This window comes from Anguilla anguilla, chromosome 3, assembly GCF_013347855.1.
Source record: "Anguilla anguilla isolate fAngAng1 chromosome 3, fAngAng1.pri, whole genome shotgun sequence".
NCBI classification, from domain to species: domain Eukaryota; kingdom Metazoa; phylum Chordata; class Actinopteri; order Anguilliformes; family Anguillidae; genus Anguilla; species Anguilla anguilla.
Genome location: NC_049203.1, coordinates 49,984,017 through 50,006,841, shown reverse-complemented (window position 1 = coordinate 50,006,841; position 22,825 = coordinate 49,984,017). Strand labels below are relative to the sequence as shown.

General features: G+C 39.4%; 1 protein-coding gene across 2 annotated transcripts in view; it reads right to left on the bottom strand.

Annotated features, from left to right (window-relative positions):
• Positions 1-22,825, bottom strand: part of htr4 (5-hydroxytryptamine receptor 4) — a 99,231-nt gene that overhangs the window by 10,440 nt on the left and 65,966 nt on the right. The window contains exon 7 of one of the 2 annotated variants that reach the window (XM_035407861.1): positions 11,514-11,588. The exons of the other annotated variant lie outside the window; for it this stretch is intronic. Coding sequence (XP_035263752.1) covers positions 11,525-11,588 — 64 coding nt within the window. The 3' untranslated portion in view covers positions 11,514-11,524. The remainder of the gene's footprint in view (positions 1-11,513; positions 11,589-22,825) is intronic. 2 annotated transcript variants of the gene reach the window in all.

Here is a 22,825-nt window from a genome sequence, read left to right as displayed (position 1 = left end):
TGTGGATGGACCCCCACAGCGACAGATCGAATCCTGTGTGCCAGTGTCGACAGAGGCCAGTAGCACCACGGGACATAATAGGAGGGTCAGGGACAGTTCAGTTGGCCAGGATCCGAGCCTCTCCAGTAGCAACCCCGCTGGTGCCTGTGGGTTGCTTGCCAAATCCACACATAAAGCCTCTCCTCATGTTAGTGTTAACTTGGCTCAGGGGCTGCGTTGCACATTTTATATCTACACAAATGAGCGTGAGGAACGCACCACCAAATAAACTAAAAAAACTGAAGATTGAACAGAGCCATTTCTTCTTTTAAACAAAACGCAACACAGATGTACTGTTGCAAAGACAACACTATCTGTTCAACCTACAAAATTATCTGTATTTAGAACTGGGGAAGCAGGGGATGAGCTGTCAACTGAAAGGGGATATGTATTCCAGGTTCAAGTAATTCAAGTATTCATTTTGCACTGTGATTTGTTTAATAAATGCATCTATCATTGGATCGATAAATGCATTCAAATGGATGTTTCACTGTGCGCAACAAATGACCAAATAATGTTTAATTTTCAATTTCATTTATTAAGGTTTTTCCTCTAATTTGTCACCCATCTGAATATATACACAGAATATACACCGATCAGCCACAACATTAAAACCATCTACCTAATATTGTATAGGTCCCCCTCGTGCCGCCAAAACAGCTCTGACCCGTCGAGGCATGGACTCTACCTCTGAAGGTGTCCTCTGGTATATTTGGATTTCTGTATATATTTGTATCTACTGTATATTTGTATCTAATATTTTGTATCGACTGTAAATTTGTATCTGATTGTGTTACTTTGTTGTCTTTGATGTTGCAACAGTGCAAATTCCCCCCCAGGCATCAATAAAGTACACTACTACTACTGCTACTTATGTTTACTGGTTTTTATTAGATAAAACATTAGAAATGGATTACATTATTGGGAGTTATTACACTATTGGTAGTTTATTACATTATTAGTTGCTACAGGGCTATAAAAAGCTACGCTATTGTTAGAGGGTGAATTATTTCCACATGATTTTAAAAACTCTCGACGGGTCAGAGCTGTTTTGGCGGCACGAGGGGGACCTACACAATATTAGGCAGATGGTTTTAATGTTGTGGCTGATCGGTGTAGTTGTAGTGCTGTAAGTCCTTTTGATTCCTTTGAAGCAAGCTTATTTGAGTTCATTACAGACCCTATTCACACTGCCACCATGTAAGAACATCTCATTATAGCCCAGCAGGACTTGCACAGCCTTGCTTGTGTCCTTGATGGTGCTAATTATGTTGAAAACTTCACTACTTTACAGCCAGAAAAATGCAGGTTGAAGAGATGTTAGGCTACTAAAATGCAGGTTGCAGGGTATTATATATTCCAGCATGAATTTATCATTGATATTGGGAGGTTCTTTGTTGTATGATCTTGAATAAATACATTTGCTCAGGATAAGCACTTTCTTTTTCTCTGATCTGTAGCTCAGAACCTGTAAGTCCAAGAGTAAGCTAATAAGGCAGGTGGGCTGCTATGGCACCCCACTACTCAGGAATGGTATTGCACATATACTGACCAGATGGTGGTGCTCTAATGCATATATCAACATTTCGGTCCATAACTTTCATACAAAAATTTTGGGTATTCCAGATCTACAACTCGATTTACCGCCATCTACCTATCTATCTATCTTGATTTACCGCCATTTTGTTTTATATGCAAAACAGTTTATTTCCATAGGCTTGTTTGTCATGTATTACATTGGCATCAAATTTGGTATACATTATCATGAGACTGAGATACACAAGCATACTATAAATCAACTCAGTGACTACCATTAAAAAAATAATTTCCAAAATATTGTGGCGAACTACATAATTGACAAGAACTCCTTTTATAATAACATGTATGCACTGCGCGATATCACTTCAGCCAAAATTCCAAATGCCCTTAATGTTGCTTTCCTACGACAACAAAAATGTGAAAATATTTGATCATAGGAATTGTCATGTTCATATCAATATGTCAGATACGTTCTGTGAAAATATACATACACACTACAATCAAATGTGTTCATACAAAGTCTGGTTGTTTGGCGCTATAATGACTGTAGCATGTTTCCACATATTTCATGAGTCGCTGAAGGCTGGACAATTGATTTCCATGCACTGTGCACCCAGAGAAAACACACAGCTGGTTCTGTACACGTGGCACTATAGTGTGACAGGCAACCGCAGCAGCAAAAGAATGATTTAGTTTTGACAAAAACCGCCTCTCCCTTAATCCCCCATCCTTCCGTTATTCCCCCTCTTATAGTTATGAGAATATTTGGAACTGTAATGGCTAGTCGAATGAGGTCCAGCTGCACTGTATGTTTTTTATTGTTTGTGTTTGTGTTTGTGTCTGTCTTGCTATGCACCAACACTATTTCACAAGTGAAGTAATGGAAAAAAAATTATTTGAATTGAATTTGAATTTTTAATTGAATACCTGTCAGTGTTAACAAATTCCCTGATATCTCAACCCTTCAAATATAAGACCTTTATACTATTCAAGCATAACGGTACCAAATTATCCCGTATCAGACTACTTAAGCCAGTGTAATACATGGGGGGATTTTGCTCCGACATCACATTCTTTATTCCCAAAATTAACATGTGCAATAAACACAGTGCCTTTATTTCAGAATTCACAAAGAGTTTGTGTTCCTTTGCATTCTGAAACTGACAGACATAATTACTGCACTGAAACCTGTGGTTTCAACTCAGAAACACCCCATCGCCAGGCAAACACGGCCAGCAGGTTCATACCAGCCTGGACTCTCCCGCCCCACCCACCAGCCTTGCAGTGTTCTAGCAGGTGTCACCATGTCAGGCCTCCAGCAAAGCCTGGGAGAAAACACCTGGTGGTCATCAAAATCCAAAGCAACTGAGGTGGTGCATTTTAATAGCATAAAGCAGACATTTGGAAGCTTGATCTGGCACAGTGTTAACCTCAGACGGTAGCTTGGCCAGCTGAGCCAAGTCCAGCCCAGCGGAGTGTGTCTAAATAGAAGCCTCCGCAAAGCACTGCACGGGGTTGGCTCCGAGAGTAGAGGGAACAAGCAAAGCTGTCTGATTGATCTCCCAGCAAGGGTCCCAGTGTATGGGCAAATCCCGGGAGCAGCCCCCGTACAATCATAGCTCTGGCAGGGCACGAAATGGCAGGTAGCTGTGGGTGTCCATGTCCTCAGAGGGGAACAACGTGCAGTAGTTGTACAGGAGCTGATTTCAACTATTCCAGAGTTGTAATTAATTTCTGTGGAGGGGAATGAAAGAGTGACAGGTGCATTCCCCAAATAATTGTGTTTTTTCTACTGGAATAAAAAGTAGACTTTGGGAAAGGAGCGGTACTGCAATGTTCAGTAAAGTCCCTGGATGCAAACTCAGGACTGCAGCCTCCACTAGTGAAGGTCACCAGAGAAGGCACTCTATGGGTGGATGACAGGGGCCTGATGATTTTGGTGGAGATAAGGCACATTTCCTGATGTTGTTCCCTTCATGTAAACAAAGTAAGTCTCAGAAAACATTTTTGAAAGATTAGAAAATCTGAAAAATCTTAAAATCTGTAAATAAGGTGGAAGCCAGGGTTGATAGGCTAAGAGTGATCCATAGAAATATTTACTGTTACTATGTTATATGTAGATCTCAGAGGTGCATATTTTAACACTATACATTTTTTTTTTCAATATGGAAATGTATCTCTTGCATTTATTTATCTAGGACTAAACATCAATGATGTATTTGATAATGATTCATAAGACAGTTATTACTGTCTTATTTAGCATTTATAAGCAGGCTGAACCGTTGCTGAGGAGGCCAGGGGACTCTAATGGAAACTAATGAATGCAGGATTATGGGTACTGTAGATTGTTGCCAGATAAATAATGAAGCCTTCTGTGGGTACAAGCATCCCTTGCTGATATTCTTATTTTCAAGCCCCGTGCGTGACAGATTAAAAATAGGCAGCTAGCATTTACATGGTCTGTGCTGCCAGGAGTCACTAGTGACTGAGCATTTATAAAATATTTAGCTCTGTATTAAAGTAACCATTCAAAAAGTACATTCCATGTCGGCATTTAAGCATACACAGAACTGGCTTTGATGATGACAGAACAGCTAATTTGATAAAGGAAAAAAAAGATTACATCAGAATACATTTTGTTCTATAGTTTTAGCTTAATGTACTATAAATTTATATTAACCAAATCAAATTCAAATTTAGGTGACTGAGATATTCGAAAGACCTTTATCTGAAAATATAACAAAAAAACTTACAGCATATATGAGTTTATCCACTACAACCTCAAGCTATGCCTTTTAGTATCCATTTTTTTCATTTAACCAGAAAAAAATATGGCTCTGAGGATCACACAATCCATTTGAAAGAAGGATAACACTTCTTTTTATGTGATGTACTGTCAGAATAAATCCAATAGGCCTGAATCATATGTTTGTAGTTAATCAAACGTGTACCACATCTTGGAAAAGACTAAAGCTAGATTTTACTTCCTTTTGGAGAGGACTGCATGTGCAACTGGCAAAATTCCTTGGTGTGACTTGGTCCAGATTTTGCAATGACAGTGTTTGTGTTTTCTTCAGGGTGGCCATGTTAATGGGAATGGGTTGTGTTTATCACACATTACACAAAGCTGCCACTACACCATCCATAGGTCTCTCCCTGGCTCAAACAAGAAGTGTTACACATAATGCTCATCCCTGGCAGATATTTTACATATTCTAATTTGGCCAGTCACATATCCCAAATTCCTAACTACTAAATGTCTCTACATGAGAAATATTTGAATATCTCAATATTCATGTTTCTAAGCACCTTGAAACAAGCCCTTAACTATGACTTCAAATAAATCCTGGCACATAAAGTCCCAGCATTTAAAGTAGTTTATTACGAGAATAGATTGCAGGCTTGAAAAACCCATAGTTTTACCCTTGTTCAAAAACCATTATTTAATAAATAAATAACAGTGCATGTAAAATGCAAAGGGATGAAAAATCCACGGTAGTCCTGCTTTGACAGAGCTACTGAATGCTTTAACTAAGAGAATTGATTAAATAATTTGTTTAATAATATTGAATCAACAGTATCGCATTAACTCATTTGCCAATCCCATTACACATCTGCTATTCAGGGTAGCAACAAATAATTTCCACAGACAACTTCTGGCCACTTTCACAACTGTGTTTCAGGTGTGTCTCAGGTGTGTATCGGGTATGTCAATTTAGCTTCAACATCCCTATGAGTTCCATTATCTCTGGCCTTCAAAAGCCTGACTGCCTGACTCTTCTGACTGAATTATTCTCTATTTGAAGCATCTGGCCAATCCATTTCCTTATCTACCGATATTGGCGTTCCCCTCCTCTTCAGAGTTAGATTGAACAGGGTATAGAATGAGGCTGTTTTTGATATGCCAGTCTTCAGTCATACTGATTTGACCATAAATCTCAGTCCACCGTGAGATAGAGCATCTGATAAAATTGATCATATTCCCTTATTTAGTAACCAAGCCTGTCTATTAAACCTGGTCTCAAAGCAGAAACATTAATATCTGACATTTTAGTAGGATGAGTGAAAAGGCTTTTTTTAGGTTTTGACAGGTGCAGAGTTTTTCCTACATCGAAATATCTTAAGCAAGCCACCTTATTGTTTTTTTCATGTCACCCAAGTCACCAATAAGAAACATTGTGCACAAAGAAAAACCTTAAAAAACATTAGAAATTATCTGTGCATTTATTGGTACATTTTGGTAGTGAATACTTCATTTCTAAATGTTTTAGGTTTGACTGGTTTCAAGTTAACATGCAACCTTAGACATGCTAAATTAACTCCAGTAGAATCTGCCTAATTGCCTTAAAGAATGAGACAGTAAAGAGAGAGGGCCGACTCACGAATCCACTATAGACATGATTTCCAATCACAGTCGCTGTCACATAAAAGTCACCACCTATGCCCTATTTTGAGCCAGGAAAAACCCTGAGATGGCAATATGAGAGGTTCAAAAACAGGGAAAGCAAGTGAGATTAGAAAGAGATTTTTTTCTTTCTTGTAACATAAAGTCTTAACATGTAAGAAAGAAGTTGTAGAATGAATGGCTCAAAATGCTTAGATGGCACCTTATGTTTGACCTAACTCCTAAAGTTGAATTGTATTTTTCAGGACGATACCTGTGAAATTCTGGTCCTATGGTAGGGGAAATACTGTCTGTCAGAACATAATAACTAGAAAACAGTAAATATAATGGAAGTCACTAATGAAATGTGCCAAAGCAATAAAGAAGACAACCTTCTTCTCACCTTATCACAGTTACTGACAATAGAGGAGGCTGAGTATGCCACATCTTCCACAGTTGCCTGTCCTTTCAGGACATTATAGGATAGTGAGAATTTCACAACATGATCCACTCATTGCTATGGGTTTACTGAAAAACGGGCCCAACGGCTATGCCTTAGTCATTTCCCCCATTCCAGCTTTCTACCATGCAGCAGACTCACTGTCTCCGAACAGCTTCAAAATCAATACTTCAAATTACAAACTGTTGTAACAGGCACTTGGTGACTACAATCAGCAACAGTATATCTCCTTTACTTCTCTTGTGCAATAAATATTCTTGCATAAGCACTTTTTCTAATAATAGCCTTGCTTTTCTGCTCCTTACTTTACAACCTGATAAAAAGAAAATATGCAGGTGTCCTTCTTGGTAAATGTAAATGGTAAAACTGATTTTATTGGCTCATCAGATTTCAGCACAATATTTTGCAGACCTCAGTAGTTTGAGAATCCAGTGTGGAGTGCATGAATTACACAGAGTTCAGTGAGACTAGAGAACAACAGTATCCTTCCCTGTACAGGAGCTGTTTTGAGCGAGGCTCTCATTCCCATTATTGATTCACACCCTCCCTTGCGTCGCGTTTGTTGTTAATGCTCATAGTCTCAAGCAGAGAGGAGCAGTGGGCGGACGGCCTCATGGTCGACTTGTTGGCCCTCAGATGTTGCCGCTCAGATGTGACACCGCCTTAGGGGTCGCATTCTCCATCCACGGCAGAAGGGTGCACACAGCGTTTTCTTCAAAACAACAAGTAACCCGCTTACATCAAGCAAAAGTCCTGGTGGGTGTATATAGATCCCCTATCATCAAAGTTAAAGGCATCTTGGAGTCAGAGCGTGGAGTAGGTATTCCAGTACATATGGCAGTACCATTCAAAGAGCTATGACAACCATTATGCTTATAGCTCTGGAAATGGCGCTGCAATCTGCACCACAGCATGATCCTGGTCGTGCGTCTCAAAGGCTCTGCTGACAGTCTGGTGGACGAGCAACAACCAACCGCACAGGAAAATACACAGACGCTAGAAACCAAACAATCACCATCAAAGGACTTTAATATGTGCCGGCCCAGCTTGACCGGAATTCTTGGGCACTGTGTTTTAGACTTTGTGCTGTTATTGGTAAAAGTACACCAAGTCGCAGTCCATAGCTCTTGCCTAAATCCCAACGTAAATACAATAACTGCTCCTTTTGGGGATGCAACACATTTGAACTTTCCACAGAAAGAAAAGCAATTTGCAAAGAAATAAGTTGCCTTTGGAAGACCACTTAATTTAAGGCTGTGAATAGCTTAAAGTCCAAGAACAAAGTGCTGCAAATTAGAAGTATCTTGGGGACACAAAAGTAAGCAAAAAACACTTTACTAGTTTTGAATGGGGGGTCCTCAATTTTAAGTTGTTTGTGCCATTGATTCTCCCTTTCTTAATGAAATGAGCTGACCTAAGAAAACAAACAATTACAAAGCCAATTAGATGCCAATTACCTGGTCTTGAGTGGTTCCCATGGTAACTGCCTAAAATAAGATTATTTCTTTCCCACTGCTTGCTTCATGCTGATCTGGGAATTTTACTGGAGCTGGTAGTCTGCTCCTAGGTCTTACAGCATCAAAAACAGTGATTTCTGCCTGGAAATGCAGCAGTCACAAAAATTTAATTTACTGGTGATTATGTCTAGGTTTATTAGCCCATGATCTTCCCAGCTATATAACAGCTGCTGTCAAATATGTTCATATATAACCTACATATTAAAGAAATCACTGATAATTGTTTATAATCTACCACTCTAGCCTTGCCTCTACTAATCTTACTCAGCTTGCAGCAATTCCACGGTTACAAGGCCTTTCATGTGTATTATATAGAAATAACCCTACTGAAACTGGAAAAAATGTCATAGATTCCTATGAACAAGTCAACTATCAAATATTATGTGTATGCATGGTCCGGTTTGTTTTTGACACATCAAAAAAAAATACATTAGCTTATTTCTTCTGTCATGTTTCAGGAGGATAAGAACCAACACAAATTTCTAGCAACTTCCGTTGTCATGATGGAAGTTTTTGAATTCTTGAGGTGAAAATAGATTCCATTTAATAAAGCAATTTGATTCAGTAAAGCATCAAAAAGTACAGAGGTACTCAGATTGGATGTATTGATGAGCTATGAAACCATTTAAAAGATGACCAAGTTAAAACATCCATCTCAAATAAAAGGACCCGTCTTTGAGATTTCAAATATGAGAGACCTGGTTTATGCTGCAAGAATGTGGCCTGAAATATTTTTCTTTGTCAAAAATTAATAATTAAATCAATCGTCACCTTGATGGATTCATTTTTTTTCTGGTATACATTTCACACAAAACAGACTAATATTTTTCTCTGCCTGCCAGCTGCATAAGGAGCAATATGAGAACATCAAGGGCTAAATTACCATTTTTTGAACTGCAATGTGCATGGACAGCAGAAGCAGGCAGAACCAGGCCGTCCACCAATCATAGTAGGCAGATTGTATTTAAATACGCATTTACTTAAAAGCCAGACATGCCATCTCTTAAACTCCTTTCACCTTTCGCCAAATGTCCTCCCACACACCCATCTGTCTACAGGAGGAGAATCCATGCTGCGGCAGCAAAGTTTCCAGGAAGCACATCTGTATTTGTTAGAAACATGCACACTCAAGAGTTGGGCTGGCGTGTTTATCTCTCAGAGCTCATTGGAGCACTGAGAGAGGGGAAAAAAAAAAAAAAATATTACAGCCCCACGTTTACGAGGTGAAGGTGAGCTTCAGGAATTCGAGCCGTTGTGCCGTTGCGGAATATTCCTCACACTGCCGGGTTCGTGCGTTAGGGCTGTAACTCCTTTTTCTGTTTTGATTTTAATCGCCGCTACGATCGCAGCGCCGCTTAGCGCTGAGGCCGCGGCACGCGGCCGGTGAAGCAGCATCGCCGCGCGACGCCGAACACAGACGGCTTCCCGAGGGCGTCTGAAATCACCCGCCGTTCTAACATCTGATGAACTCGGCGCTGAACTGGTATCCGACCCTTCCTTTGTGGCTCCTCTTCCTCACTTTCGTCTGCCGTGCCGTGAGAACGCAATGGCGCCGGCGGGCCAGATTGCTTCCACTACTCTGTGCTCGACTATATCTATGTCACCGAAAGACATAAGAAACAAAGCAGCTGATCGCCCCCAGTCTTAACCGAAGAAAGCTCACTGGCAGCGCACACTTAATTAAAATAAATATGAAAGTGTCAGAACTATGCAATAATGCGTGAATATTATCATTTTCGTTCGATGATGAAATATTGGATTCCAACACTGATATTTGTATGCAACTTGGACTGTACTTGTATGAACACTCAAAGTTACTGTATATTACCTGTTGGAAAACAGTCTTTAAAATACGACAGCTGTAATTGGAAATTTAATGATACATTTTTTATCATTTAATTTGTCAAAAATAAATACATAAATAACTTGCTGGAAGGTAAATATTTCTCCATAAACTCAGGCTGCAGTTCAGGATCCAAGGGACCTGTTATTTTCGCCTGCTGAGAGGTATTTGTCATTCTTGTCATAATATTCTCAAACAGTATTTACAGGTGTAAATCTGACTTCACTTCAGTTGTGTAAGCCTATTTATGTTGGCTTAATCATTATTTTTCCGAGGCTACACAGTGCGAATAAAGAGGCTGTTTCAATGTTAGCTCTATTTACTTTGGCCCACTTCAGAGAAATATCAGCACTACTCAAATCCCGGTCCTACGGGCTGCAGTGTCTGCAGGTATTTGCTCCCAGCATGCACTACACTAGCAGGATTCGCTAATGAGCTTACTTCCTGACAGCGAAGGTTGCCGAGCTGAAAATAGAAGGGGCAGAAACCCTTCCCTTCTTACTCACTGGTCTCAGCCTGTTCTCATTCATTTTCATTGATTGACAAGTGCGCCAATGATTTGAGCAATCCACTGATGGATAAACACACAGCTTTCTTCACATCATGCTAGGGATATTAAATGATTCATAAAATTTAGGAAAATCACAAAATACACGTAACGGTAAAAGATACTCACTCTGTTCACTATCGTGTTTGCTTTCAGCAAACCTTCAGAAAAGGCAGAAAAACCTGCGATTTAAGATAATTAAAATGACAAAATCTGCAACTTGCAGATCTTTGTCATGAATACTCCGAGTGTGGGTGTAGAGAACTAAGAGTACATGTATCCACAATTTTAAATAGTGTTTATTAAATATGCACAATTTTGTGATGCAAATTAAAAAATGAGTGTATTATTCACCAAATAGCCTAATTCAGGATAACTGGCTATATCTGATGGCATTTTGTGAATTAATCATATTGTTAATCAAGGGAAATGATTGAAAACAGATTGAGACTAATAATTAGTTGAAGGGGGGGAGGGGTGATCTATTCATTCTAAACAGGCATGAACCATTTTATTATGACATTATCCTGTCGTGCACATCTTTACACCGGGGAGTTACCTTGAGCCTCAAATTTCAAGGACAATGATGTGCAGCCCTGCCTGACACTCAGTAAATAAATAATAAATAGATCCAACTGGAGAAGATAAAGATCCAGAACGTGTGATGTTTCATTAAGAGTTCAGCACAAAGGCTTACAAGCTTATTTAGTTTCTCAAAAGGCAATTCCAGGGGATGTAATGGATAACAACCCAGCGACGAAGGAGAACGCAGATATCTTTGAAGATAATAAGCAGCTGACAGGTCATAAGCTATTTCAAATCCTTTGGCGGATTCTTTGACCCTGCGCAAGAAAAGTGCAGTTCAGCGAACACAAAGTCAAACAATCATGCGCAAGCACACACCCACGCAAGGAACGAAACCCGAAGAACTGCAGCGAGCGATCTTTAAGGTTGACCTCGATGATGGTACACATATACCGAGCGGTGAGTCATAGACCCCCTGCCATTAAATCATGCAAAGCTCACATGGAGCGCTGGAGACAAGTGATAAAAACAACATGCCATACATCACGTTGCATGCCTCCACGTAATAGCTGCAATGATAAGGACCATTTGCACTCTGATCATGTTAGAGGAGAACAGGGAGAACAGAAGAGGAGGGAAGGGGCAAGGAACAGACTCACTTGCAGGCTTCCTAAACAGGAACAGGCCTGGTGTTGCAGAACCAGAGCAGAAGTTTGGAGACAGAGGAGCAGCCACTGGACCAGAGAGGCAACAGGAAACAGCAGGGATTCGGAGAGACAGATTGGAGGAGGAGGAAGGACAGGGAGAGGAAACAGAGAAACAAAAATAAATTCACATTAATCCCAACACTCAAGACTCACTGCAGGCAGGTAACCAGCAGGTAACAGCAGGAGAGATCAGAGTTCCTTGACAGGACATATTTTAGTCTGAGTTTCATTCACCACATTTTCAACAGCAATATGTTATTATGGAATATCTTGAAGAACATAATACTGTTAAGAAGACAGGTAAGGTTTGCTGATAACACTTTGTTAATAACTATGTCAAATGCTGAAGTTTGTGGTCCTTCAGAAATATATTCCAAAGAAAACATGCTTGTCATTGACTTTGGCAGGATGCTATGCTATAATATTGCACAGTGTTCATCTTCTCTTTTTTTTCCAAAGCATTCTGATAAAAATATTTGTGATGCCCATGGATCCATGGATTGGCTTCTGATAACACCATATTTTAAAGATTGGTTATCAGCTAGGACATGGCCAATGTGAATCCGATCCTCTCTGACACTACAACACTTAATATGCATATAATTTCTTGCCTGTCTGTACTCTTTTTATGCCAAATGTCTGAATGTGCCTTCACTCCTGTGAACAAGTCACCGAGAAGAGGCTGCTGTTTATGAAGCAAGTTGTTAATCTGCTACGATGTGTGCTGTGCGAAACTTTTGCAAAGTAGAAACCAAAAGCAGCATCCCAGTACCCCCCCCCCCCCCCAAAAAAAGCAATAAAACAGAAATCCATATATTTTGTTGCATACACATATATGTATGGAATATTGTGAGTGGCCAAAGTAATGCCTATATATTCCAGTGATCTCAATGTGTTTGCCATAGCGATAAAAACATTGGGATAAAAATACAAAGCAACAATTAAAGACCCACAACATCGCAAGAAACAGTGACAATGAAACAGATAGTATCAATGGCTTACTTCTAGAGTGAGAGTTACTATAAGAGGCTTTGGCAATTTCTTCGCTCTGAAGGGAGGTATTATAAATGAGAATGAATTGTCTGAATCACTTAAACCCTACAGAGAGCTCCATAATGCTTGGGACAAAGATGTTATTTTTTCTTGATTTGGCTCTTTACTCAATATTTACACACATGAGAAGGGGGGACTAGATATAAAAAATGTTTATATATATATATATATATATATATCACAGTTCCTATAATCTTTCCATATAGTTACATAAGACAAAATGTAGAGAAAATACTGTACATATGCATAATATCAATCCTCTGAAAGCAAATGTAAAGCATTTTTAAATATATGGAAAATATGCATGGTGTGCAAAATGTGCAAACATGTACTTATATGCACCTACACACAGGCACACACACCAGTCCATTTTAATCACAGCTGAAAAAAGTCAATGTAGAATTTAGCCCACACATTACAGCACTATAGGTTCAGGAATATAATGCACACAATTTCATCGTTCGGATCTGTCAATGCAGGAGAAGGGCCAAAGAAACCATAGAATACTCATTTTCTGCACACACACACACACACACACACACACACACGCACACACCCACACACGCACAAACACACACACACACACACACACACACACACACACACGCACAAACACACACACACAGAATTATTATTATTCTTATTATTATTATTTAGATTAATAATATTCTAGACAGTATATGACTGTGGGGGAGTTTATAGTGGACCCAGCAGAGTAAACTCTCTCATCTCTGGCTGTGAAATTGCTCTTCAGAAAGAACATCGATCCCCCAAACACAGGGGAATATTGAGTTCTGAGCAGAAAACAGGACATGGAAGGAAGTCAACAAAAGTGAGAGGAAGGAGAGAAAAATACAGCTTGATCCAAAACAGTGCACAGAAACTGGGGACTTTGACAAATATTTTCACATTGTTGTCTTGGGGTTGAAACAAGATCTTTAAGAAGACACATGACAACCAACAAAAACATTGACCAATCTTCAATGAATGCAAGCCTAACCATGCTCTTCTACTCTGATTCAAAAAGACATGAAAACAAACTTTAAAAATGTCTTTCTGCGTATTCTTTGTCTAAACAAAACTGAGGAAGTTTAGCTGCCAAAGAGTTCATAGTAAAACTGTGGCTCAACATTCTAATCATTCCAACACAAGAGCACAGTGATGCATGCTCTGTTGTACATCCGATGAAGGTTTATTTGTTAGATGTATCTATTTATTGTGTTTAAAGTCATTAAGTCATCTACGACACTCATATGTTTACCACACAATCTTTACCTCCACTTAGACCTAGTGCACGAACAGGTTTCACTCTTTGAGTTTTAAGGCCAGTTTCCCAACCACCAAAACATTACTGCAGCAAAGTACCTCAAAATGGAACCACCACAATGCCTAGGACCTCAGCAACCCATTATTCCAATACAATGCACATGTAGAATCAACTTTTATACCAGTAAACCATCTAAAATCAATGAGAATGTTTATTCATTTTATTAGCAGCGTAATACGTTAATCCAAAGACCAACAAACTCATTTTATCACAAGGAAAGGCTCTCTGATTTCTTACAATTTTTTTCAGGCTTTCTCCCATCCTGGCACAAACATTTAGCTGCACTTTACCTACAGCACTTCCTGTTTATTTTCTTTGCCTCATATTGAGAGGGTTTATTTACCAACCAGCTAGCGGGATAAAACAGAAATGAAAAGACTGTGAGTCAATGAGGAAAGAAACCAAGCGCCCAAGGCTAGCTCAGATCAGACGAAAAGACCTGACACACATGTGCACAGCATTGTTCTAACAGAACATTCTGGAACCAGACAAAACATTCAGCGATAAGTGAGTGAAGACAGGAATTCCATTATGAGCAGAAGTTACTCATTTACACTACTGAGGGGAGTGGACATCGGCATGCTGGCAGGAAGGAAGGGTTGTTAAGTAATCAGAAAATAGAGGTCAAGTATCTTGGGAGAGGAACAGCTTCATATGAATTAGTTATAAACTCTAAACTACTCTTGCAGATGAACAACATGATTATTGCTAACTTCAGGGTTTTCAGTTTCCTAAGCAATATCATCAAATATAATACTTTAATGCCATTTTATAATAATATTATATCACTGTATATACGTATATATATATATATATATATATATATATATATATATATATATAATTTGATATAACTATTACAGGAGCTTAACTGCTGTAATATTGTAAGACTGAAATGTTTTACACTGTTTTACACTTCCTCCCGAATGCCATTACATCATGGCAGTGGCACACGATGACATGAGGAGGGGAAACCTCTCCTCTCAGCTGAGCCCCGCCTCCAGGGCCATCGGAAGCCACACCGCAGTGAAATTCAGTTAGCCTCCTCGAGGTGCATTCCTTACACTCACAGCGCACAGAGTCCACCTCAGTCATGACAAGGGTAAGCGACGGTGAGACACCCTCCATACTCTCACTGCACCCTCCATACCCTCATTAAAATAACAGCACTGACAAGAGCTAAGAATACAGTATGCCCAAAATGTCCTTCAGGTCTTCAGTACAAAAACAGCTTGGAGTAAGCGTATAGTGCATTAGTTAAAAAACATTACAGCACTGGCTGTACACAATTACAGCTTCATGTGATCAGACATTGGATAAATTCCATTAATGCCCCTACATGGGAACAATTTAAACACATAAATCAATAACCTACATCAGTCCCAGGGGTGTCTCGAAAGGGTATCAGGGTAACCCCATATGTTTGGTACAACTGTTGTGTAACTGTGAATTCACTGCATGACTGCAATTTGACTGGCTCATATAAACTCTGTTGTCACAGATGACGTCACTCTGGTTGGAGGTTCTGGACTGGCGCCAGTTTGGGCAATTCCTGAAGAGGATGCCAGTCTGTTACCAAAATGTCTGTATGTAACATGAGTGTCAAATGTGTAGCAAATGCAGATAATCAGACCAGAAACTTTTTCTCAACGTTTCGGGAAAAGGAACAACTGGAAAATGACAATTTCCCAGAAGAGAACCAGCAATTCATTGTTTTGCTTTAGACAAAGCAATATGAATAAAGAATAGAATTAAAGTCCTGTTTTATATTAAAAAGGGGGTGCAGGCCTCCATGTGCTTAAAGTCAACTCCATATGCTTAAAGTCAACAACTTGGGGTGCCACTCGACATGCACTTACAGAGTCAGCAGTTATTCCACTTGAAGACACAGTCCATTTACCATGTTCTCATCTGAATAATATGAAATGTGAAAATAACATGGCAACATATGCAGGCTCAGATAAATTAAAGGCAGGCACATCTCACCTTAAGGGGATTGCTCAGCCCACTCAATGTGCCCTCATCTCACATTCCTTTTAATTTCAGCTGAATATTGGCTTGAAATATTAGCACATAGAAATAAGCATGCTTTATTTAAACAGTAAAATGTAAGGCAAAGGTTGGAGACTTGAGGTTTTCATGCTACCACAATTCAGCCAAAAAACACAACTGTCCCTGGAAATGTCCTTCAATATTTATGTTCTCTTAAATAAAAAAGCATATGTTAAAAGGGGTATTTATCTTAATCTGTGTGGGTAAATCCCCTTTTCAATACATGTGTGCACAGTGTATGTTTTAGCTAAATGCAAACCTAAAATGCAGTTTTAGGTTTAGCTGTTGTATGAATGCTTTAAAAACATGTAAACATGGGTGGAGTAACCAGCTGCATTAACTCTCCAAGATAAGTCAAACATTTTGCCAACAAAATGTCATCCATGAGCATAATTTATAAGAGCCATCCATGTCCAAACTCCTGGGACTGCAGTTGTGGCTCATAATAGTGCAGTCATGTGACCTAAAGTGGGAAGTGGGCTAAATTCCATAAATGTAAATGGCACACAATTATGCGCAGTGAACTAGATGCCAGACTTATCCTTTTGAATCATTATTTTAATTTTAAATGTACTTTTTGGTGTTTAAATTACCTTTTATAAATTTGCAGTGAGGTTGGATTTTGAAAACAAAATTATCCCCAGCACAAACAGTTGCTGAACAGTCTAACAGATTTTCTATATAATTGTCAACCAGCAGCTAATTAGAACGTACTAAAGGACAGAAGCAGGTCCAGTTGCCAATGAAGCCATTTAATTAAGTGACAAAAACCTGTAATGGAAAAAATGCATTAACTCCAGCAGGGAACGAGGGATGCTCAGTGGGGTATCAAGTCTTTGGAAGCACCACCACCATCTTTGTGCTTTGTAGCAGCCAAATAGCTGATCAAACAAGAAAAAGAGAAATGTGTAGAAGCATTGATAACCCCCCTCTGCTGCTTAAGACTAAAATAACACCTCATTACGACCCATAATGCATACCACTTCACAGCAAGGAAGGGAGACAGAAAGAATCCCGCTGCTGAAAATGAATGATTGATTTCTCTTTGATATAGCAAATAATCACCGCAGCCATACTCATATCTGCACCTGAGGCTAATGAAAAGCAGCGTTCAAAGAACTGCTGATAGGCTTTGGGACTGATTTGGTAAGTAAGTGGGTAGACAGGCTCCCAACAGGCTGTGGTCAATATGAGGGAAAGTCATCATTGGTTACTCAGCATACAGTAGAATATCAGCACGTTACTAGTCAGTGGTAATGCATGCAGCTGCTCCTGATAAAAGCCTCACCATAAAGGACATAATGCCCTTGAAACTCTAAGCACCAGTTACAATTGAAAGTGCTCCAATTTTAGTGTTCCCACTGGAATGTATCTGACTAAACCAGGATTAATTCAATACAACACAACACAGCACATTTTAGAAAGGACCGGAGGAATTTGAAACTACCATGACTGTATTTATCAAATATGTTCAGACAACAAATTATGCAAGTGGTATATGTAAATGAAAACACACTCGATGGTTCCTACTTAAATGAGCCAATGTTTTAAAGGTATTTAAATTCAGTGCTTCTCACATTCAGTCTGCTCTCTTGTACTGAATGCGTAACTTGGGGGCCACTGGCTTCCCAAAAGGCCAGAGTGAAAATAGGGAAGGAAAAAAATCCCCTCTCACCTGCTTTAATATGTCTCTGAAACATGCTTGTGATGCCCATCCTAATATGTTCATGCAATCCCCAAGAAAGACACTAACAACTGTCTTTTTTTTTTTTTTTTTACAAATGTACAGCAGGAAAGTATATTAGTAGCCAAATGTCATAAATGATTGAGCTTCCACATTTATGCAAAACCTTAAGTTAAAAAAGCACAGTATGGCTGATAAATCATGTGCCCCGACCAAGACAAACACCGCTCCCTGCTGCTACAGACGTTACGTTCAGCCCAAAACCTTGCCTTCCCAGCTTCGCTCAGCACACCCTTGAAATGTGGCTCTCAAGAGACAAACCCACATGTTTGTCTTACATCATGCGATGAAAATATGATCCAACAAGTGAAGGGGAACTCAAACAGAAGGCTAATATTCTAAGAATACAACATTATAAATCATACTTGAGAAGAAACGCAGGAAGTTATACATCAATTGTCAAATATATACACTGGGCTACATTTGCAACACATTCTCATTTCGAATGCAGGTGGCTACAATGAAACAATCGGACGGTCAGTGGATCTCTTCAGTGTTCAATATCTGCATTTAGAATGCATTCTGAGGCTGTACTACCAACAGTGGCAACACATTTTGGAAACTTATAAATATTCATACAATAAAAGTGGAAAACAATATGAGTAAATCTGTGAAGTTTTGGTCACTTAAATTGGAAACTGGATGACATTACAAAATTCAATAACAGATTTGTTACACTGGAGTCACACATTTACAATGAGGTGAAATCTGTACAGGTCACTGAATGAAATCCAATACTTTCAGATACAAAAAGGTAATGAAATCCATGATAACTGAAGCATCCTTTCTAAACATTATAAAAAGATACTTGTGTTGTTCCTGAGTATGTCCTTGAATAGATTTTTCTCCCACTGCGAACATGAAAAGGATAATTAAGGAGTGTAATCCACAGTGAAATGGAAAATAGGAAATTGAGATGAAGTTATTAAATTATGATGATTAATCCCATGGTCAAAAATGGCTACAGGCATCAAGAGCCTGCCAATCATAAGAGTGAGAGATTCATCAAAAATAAAATACTGGGCCTAATTATGGACGATGCACTCCACCAGAAAACAAGGCTATTAATGTGAAGCATTAAGATGTAAAGGAAAAGTGTTTGTTTAGTCAAGTGTATACAATGCATTATATATATATATATATATATATGTATATATATATACACACAGGGACAATGTTTTTAAAATAGTGCTGTAATTTCTACATGGTGAAACCAAAAGGCATTCATAAAAATCTAAAATTGTGGAGCACAGAGCCAAATCAAGAAAAAATACGTCTTTGTCCCAACGATTATGGAACTCACTTCTAAAGAAATTGCCAAAAAAAATAAAAAAATAATTTAAAAAATTTTCATTTAAGGCTCCATCTCATTGCCATAATTGACCCTCTCATTATATGATTGATTACTTCTTTTGGTTTGTTTAAATCTACTTCATTTTCATACCCAAAAACCAATTGCTCATGTTTTCAATGCTCTATTTACTTGTTTTGATGTATCACCTGAAATGTTGACAGTCTACTGAAGTTTAACTAATGTGTAGATCCCCCTCAAAAACAAGAGGTGACGTATACAGTGCCCTCCATAATGTTTGGAACCAATACATATTTCTTTCTTGATTTGGATCTGTATTCCTCTATTTTAGTAATCAAACAATCCACATGTGGTTAAAGTGCCGATTCTCAGCTTTTATTGCACGATATTTTTCTGCCTTTTGGTTTCACCATGTAGACATTGCAGCAGTTTTTATACACAGACCCCCATTTCAGGGCAGAATGGAGAGGTCTGCCTGGAGCATAGGGTCTGATGAGCTTCTGAAACTATAATGGAGGGGAGCTGGCCCTTTAACTGCCTGATAGGCTATTACCAAGGATTTGAATTTGATATGTGCTGATATAGTCGGTAGTCAGTGGATGGAAATGAGAAAGAGATGATTACCTGAATCATATTTTTGTTGGGCCCCATTGTCAGCAAACAGCTCCCTAGTGGTTACAGAAATACCCAAACTGCATTAGGTACTCTAAAAAGCCACCATTTTGTTGTTGCTTTTACTTTTATTTTAGCATTAAGCCCCAGTTCATTAACTATGTGTGTAAATTATACTGTACATGCAAATCTATGGCATGTCTAGAACTGTAATACTTGGGAAATTGAAAAATGCTCAGATTGTCTTGCTCAGCTTTCCGCTAATGCAGACCTTCATGAAATTAGTTTCATCCAACTGAGATGAGCACTGCATGCACTTCATGAAAAGCATGCTCCAAGATTGTGATTATGGGAAAAGAGCCAATAGAAAAGTAAATACAAGGCATCAGGGCTCGTAACATCCTTTACAAATCAAAGGTCAAATGCATAACATTAAAAGAGAAAAAGCTACGTTGAACTACTGAACTGCTGAACTACTTAAAAGCTATGTTGGGGGCATGCTCACAGTTAATGCTGCATTTTATGGCAGTCAACGCTTGTCAACAACTCAGACGCTAAAGAGTACAGTGTCCATGTTAAGACATCTACATTTCCCTTCTCCATTCTTCAAGTGCCTCATGAGATTAGAAGGATAGACGAATGAAGTAAGATGAGTGCCCTAATATGGGCACCGCATACAAGTGGGGTGAACCAGTTTCTCTGTTAACACATTTCTTCCACATTTCAGCATGGCAGCAAATTTAAGACAATGTTAAATAGTCGCTTGGGGATCTTCACCCAAAGCTGTAGGCTGTTGATTGTGAAGCACTCTTGCCTGAACTCTAATAAATAAAGGATGCTTAAAAGCATTTTGTTACACACTTAGCGACAGATGTCTATAACCGTCCCACCTGCTGTGCAAGGTAAACGACAACGCAAATTCTTAACAACCAGAAACGCTCGAAAAGCTGGCTCCCTACTGATGAAAGATAGTGTTTTCTCAATATCACACGATGAGGTAATTATTGCAAGCTAAAACAGAGCAACAAACCTACACCAGCTCTGTCAGTGGGCATTATGGCAATCATACCTACAGCCTCTCCCTATCTGCATAACATCACATTTCAATTTGAAACATTTTCAGTGTTTGTTTTGCCTCCTGTCACGCATCTTTCCTTCCTGTATCATGGAGTGGTCAAGAAGAGAGAGAGCTCCCCTTGGATTTGAGATGAGTGCAAATAAAACTGGAAAGAGAGCTGGAAGCATGCATCACTGCATCCATATATGCAGAATTTAAGAACCAGCTTCTGCTAAAATCAAGACACGAGTCCATGCAACCCAGCCTTGGGCAAACCACGCAAATGCATGCAAGAGTGACGAGCGCATCAAAGCCTGGCCTCTGCAAGCATTTGTTAACTCCCAAAAATGTTAACTGATCGGTACAGTCTAATCCCCGCTCCAGGTCAGCATTTTCTTCCCTTCCTTAAAGCATGAGCAAGCGCAGGTTATTTACATACCAGTGAGGCTGGGATTAAGAACCAGGTGATTGTGAATGTGCACACTCCATGGGGGAATGAGCACATGTTGCCCTGTGGCCCGGCTGGATGAATACCTGCTCAGGCCAGATGTTGGTTGACACACCAGCCGACCTGCGTGGCAATGTACCCCCCACAATGCAGGTGCAGGTAAAACCAGGGGAGGCGCCTGGCATGGAGGGGAACCCTGGGAGCCACTGCTCTGCCAGAGAGCCTCGCCACAGTCATGGAATGGGGGAGAGACAGGAATGTTTACTCAAGAGGTGCAAAGAAGAAAAATGTCCAAAGAGGCTCATAAATCCACAGTAGGCCAAGGCCTGTCACAGCACTAATAAACACACCTCATCTCCAAGAGCAAAGGACAAGGCACCTGGTACCTCTCCAGAAACTACAAACTAACAAGCAGAGCATCGCCATAAACCCACCCCTCTTTTCTGCACTCATTTTAAAGGTTTTACACTGCATAATGTTCATTTCCAAAGGCTCATACAGCTTTCAAGAAATCATATCACCGGCTAACAAACAAAACCTTGCCTTTGCATCGCATTCTCAACCATTCAACTGTAATCGCTTGACAGACAAGTGAACAAAGGCCGCTATTGTTGCAAGAATGTGTCTGCACCTTCAGTCTGGTACTTACTGTAGCTTTACTACAGTACTGGCACAGTAGTGGTGCAACTTTGGAGCAAAGTGAATCGATTTGTGCAGGTTACGCCAAAATGTTCATTGCTATTATCTCTATGACTCGACCTCAGAGAGATACAGCAAAGCCAATACCTAACACTCCACACAATTTAGCTGAATCAATGAAGGAGACTTGTACATTATTATCCACCTCGTACAAATGGTATGGGTAACATGGCATTTGAGGGTACAATAGAAACTATTCTGAACACTGAAAGCGCACAGAAAGTACTTTGCAGAGCGGCCTTCTCAAAAACTGGCAGCTTGGCCATACAAGGCTTGAGCGAATCAAAGAATCTTATACTCAGTGGCAGATTAACGGGATGTTTCTGCAATGAGGCCAATATCCTCCTCTGACCCGACAGAAAACGGTATGAGTACTTACATTTTTGACATACATTTTTGACATTTTACAAGTATCTTGGCAAGTGAAGGCAAAACCATGTTGTAATGAAAATATTTTCAAAAATACTATCTTTTATTTTTATTGAAAGTCTCTTGTACTTTAGATTTCAGCACAAAAAAATATATGATTATTGATATTAAAACTAGAGATTTATGTCCCCTACGTGATCCTCTTATTATCTCACCTATATGCTATTTCCTCATTACTAGATTTCTGCTTTATGTGAACCATGTGTGTATCTTTCTGGACACTGAAGAAAGCATGTAGATGAATTTGTTCATTCTAGCACTTTGCACTTGCAATTAAAAAAATAAATTATAAATACATTTTTGCTAGATATTTGAGTCCAAATGTATATACCGATTGTGTACGGCATCTTTCTAATCATCCCCCTACAGTGGACAAAAATGAATTGTGGGTCTTTGGAGGATATTCATAAGCAGTGGATTATTAAGAAACAAGGAGGCGGGGCTCTGAGTAAACTGTTACCACCTTAGTCCATTCAACAGCTGCCACTCATTCTCAGGTCTCACTGTAACCCCCCCTTCAAGTCTCTCTGT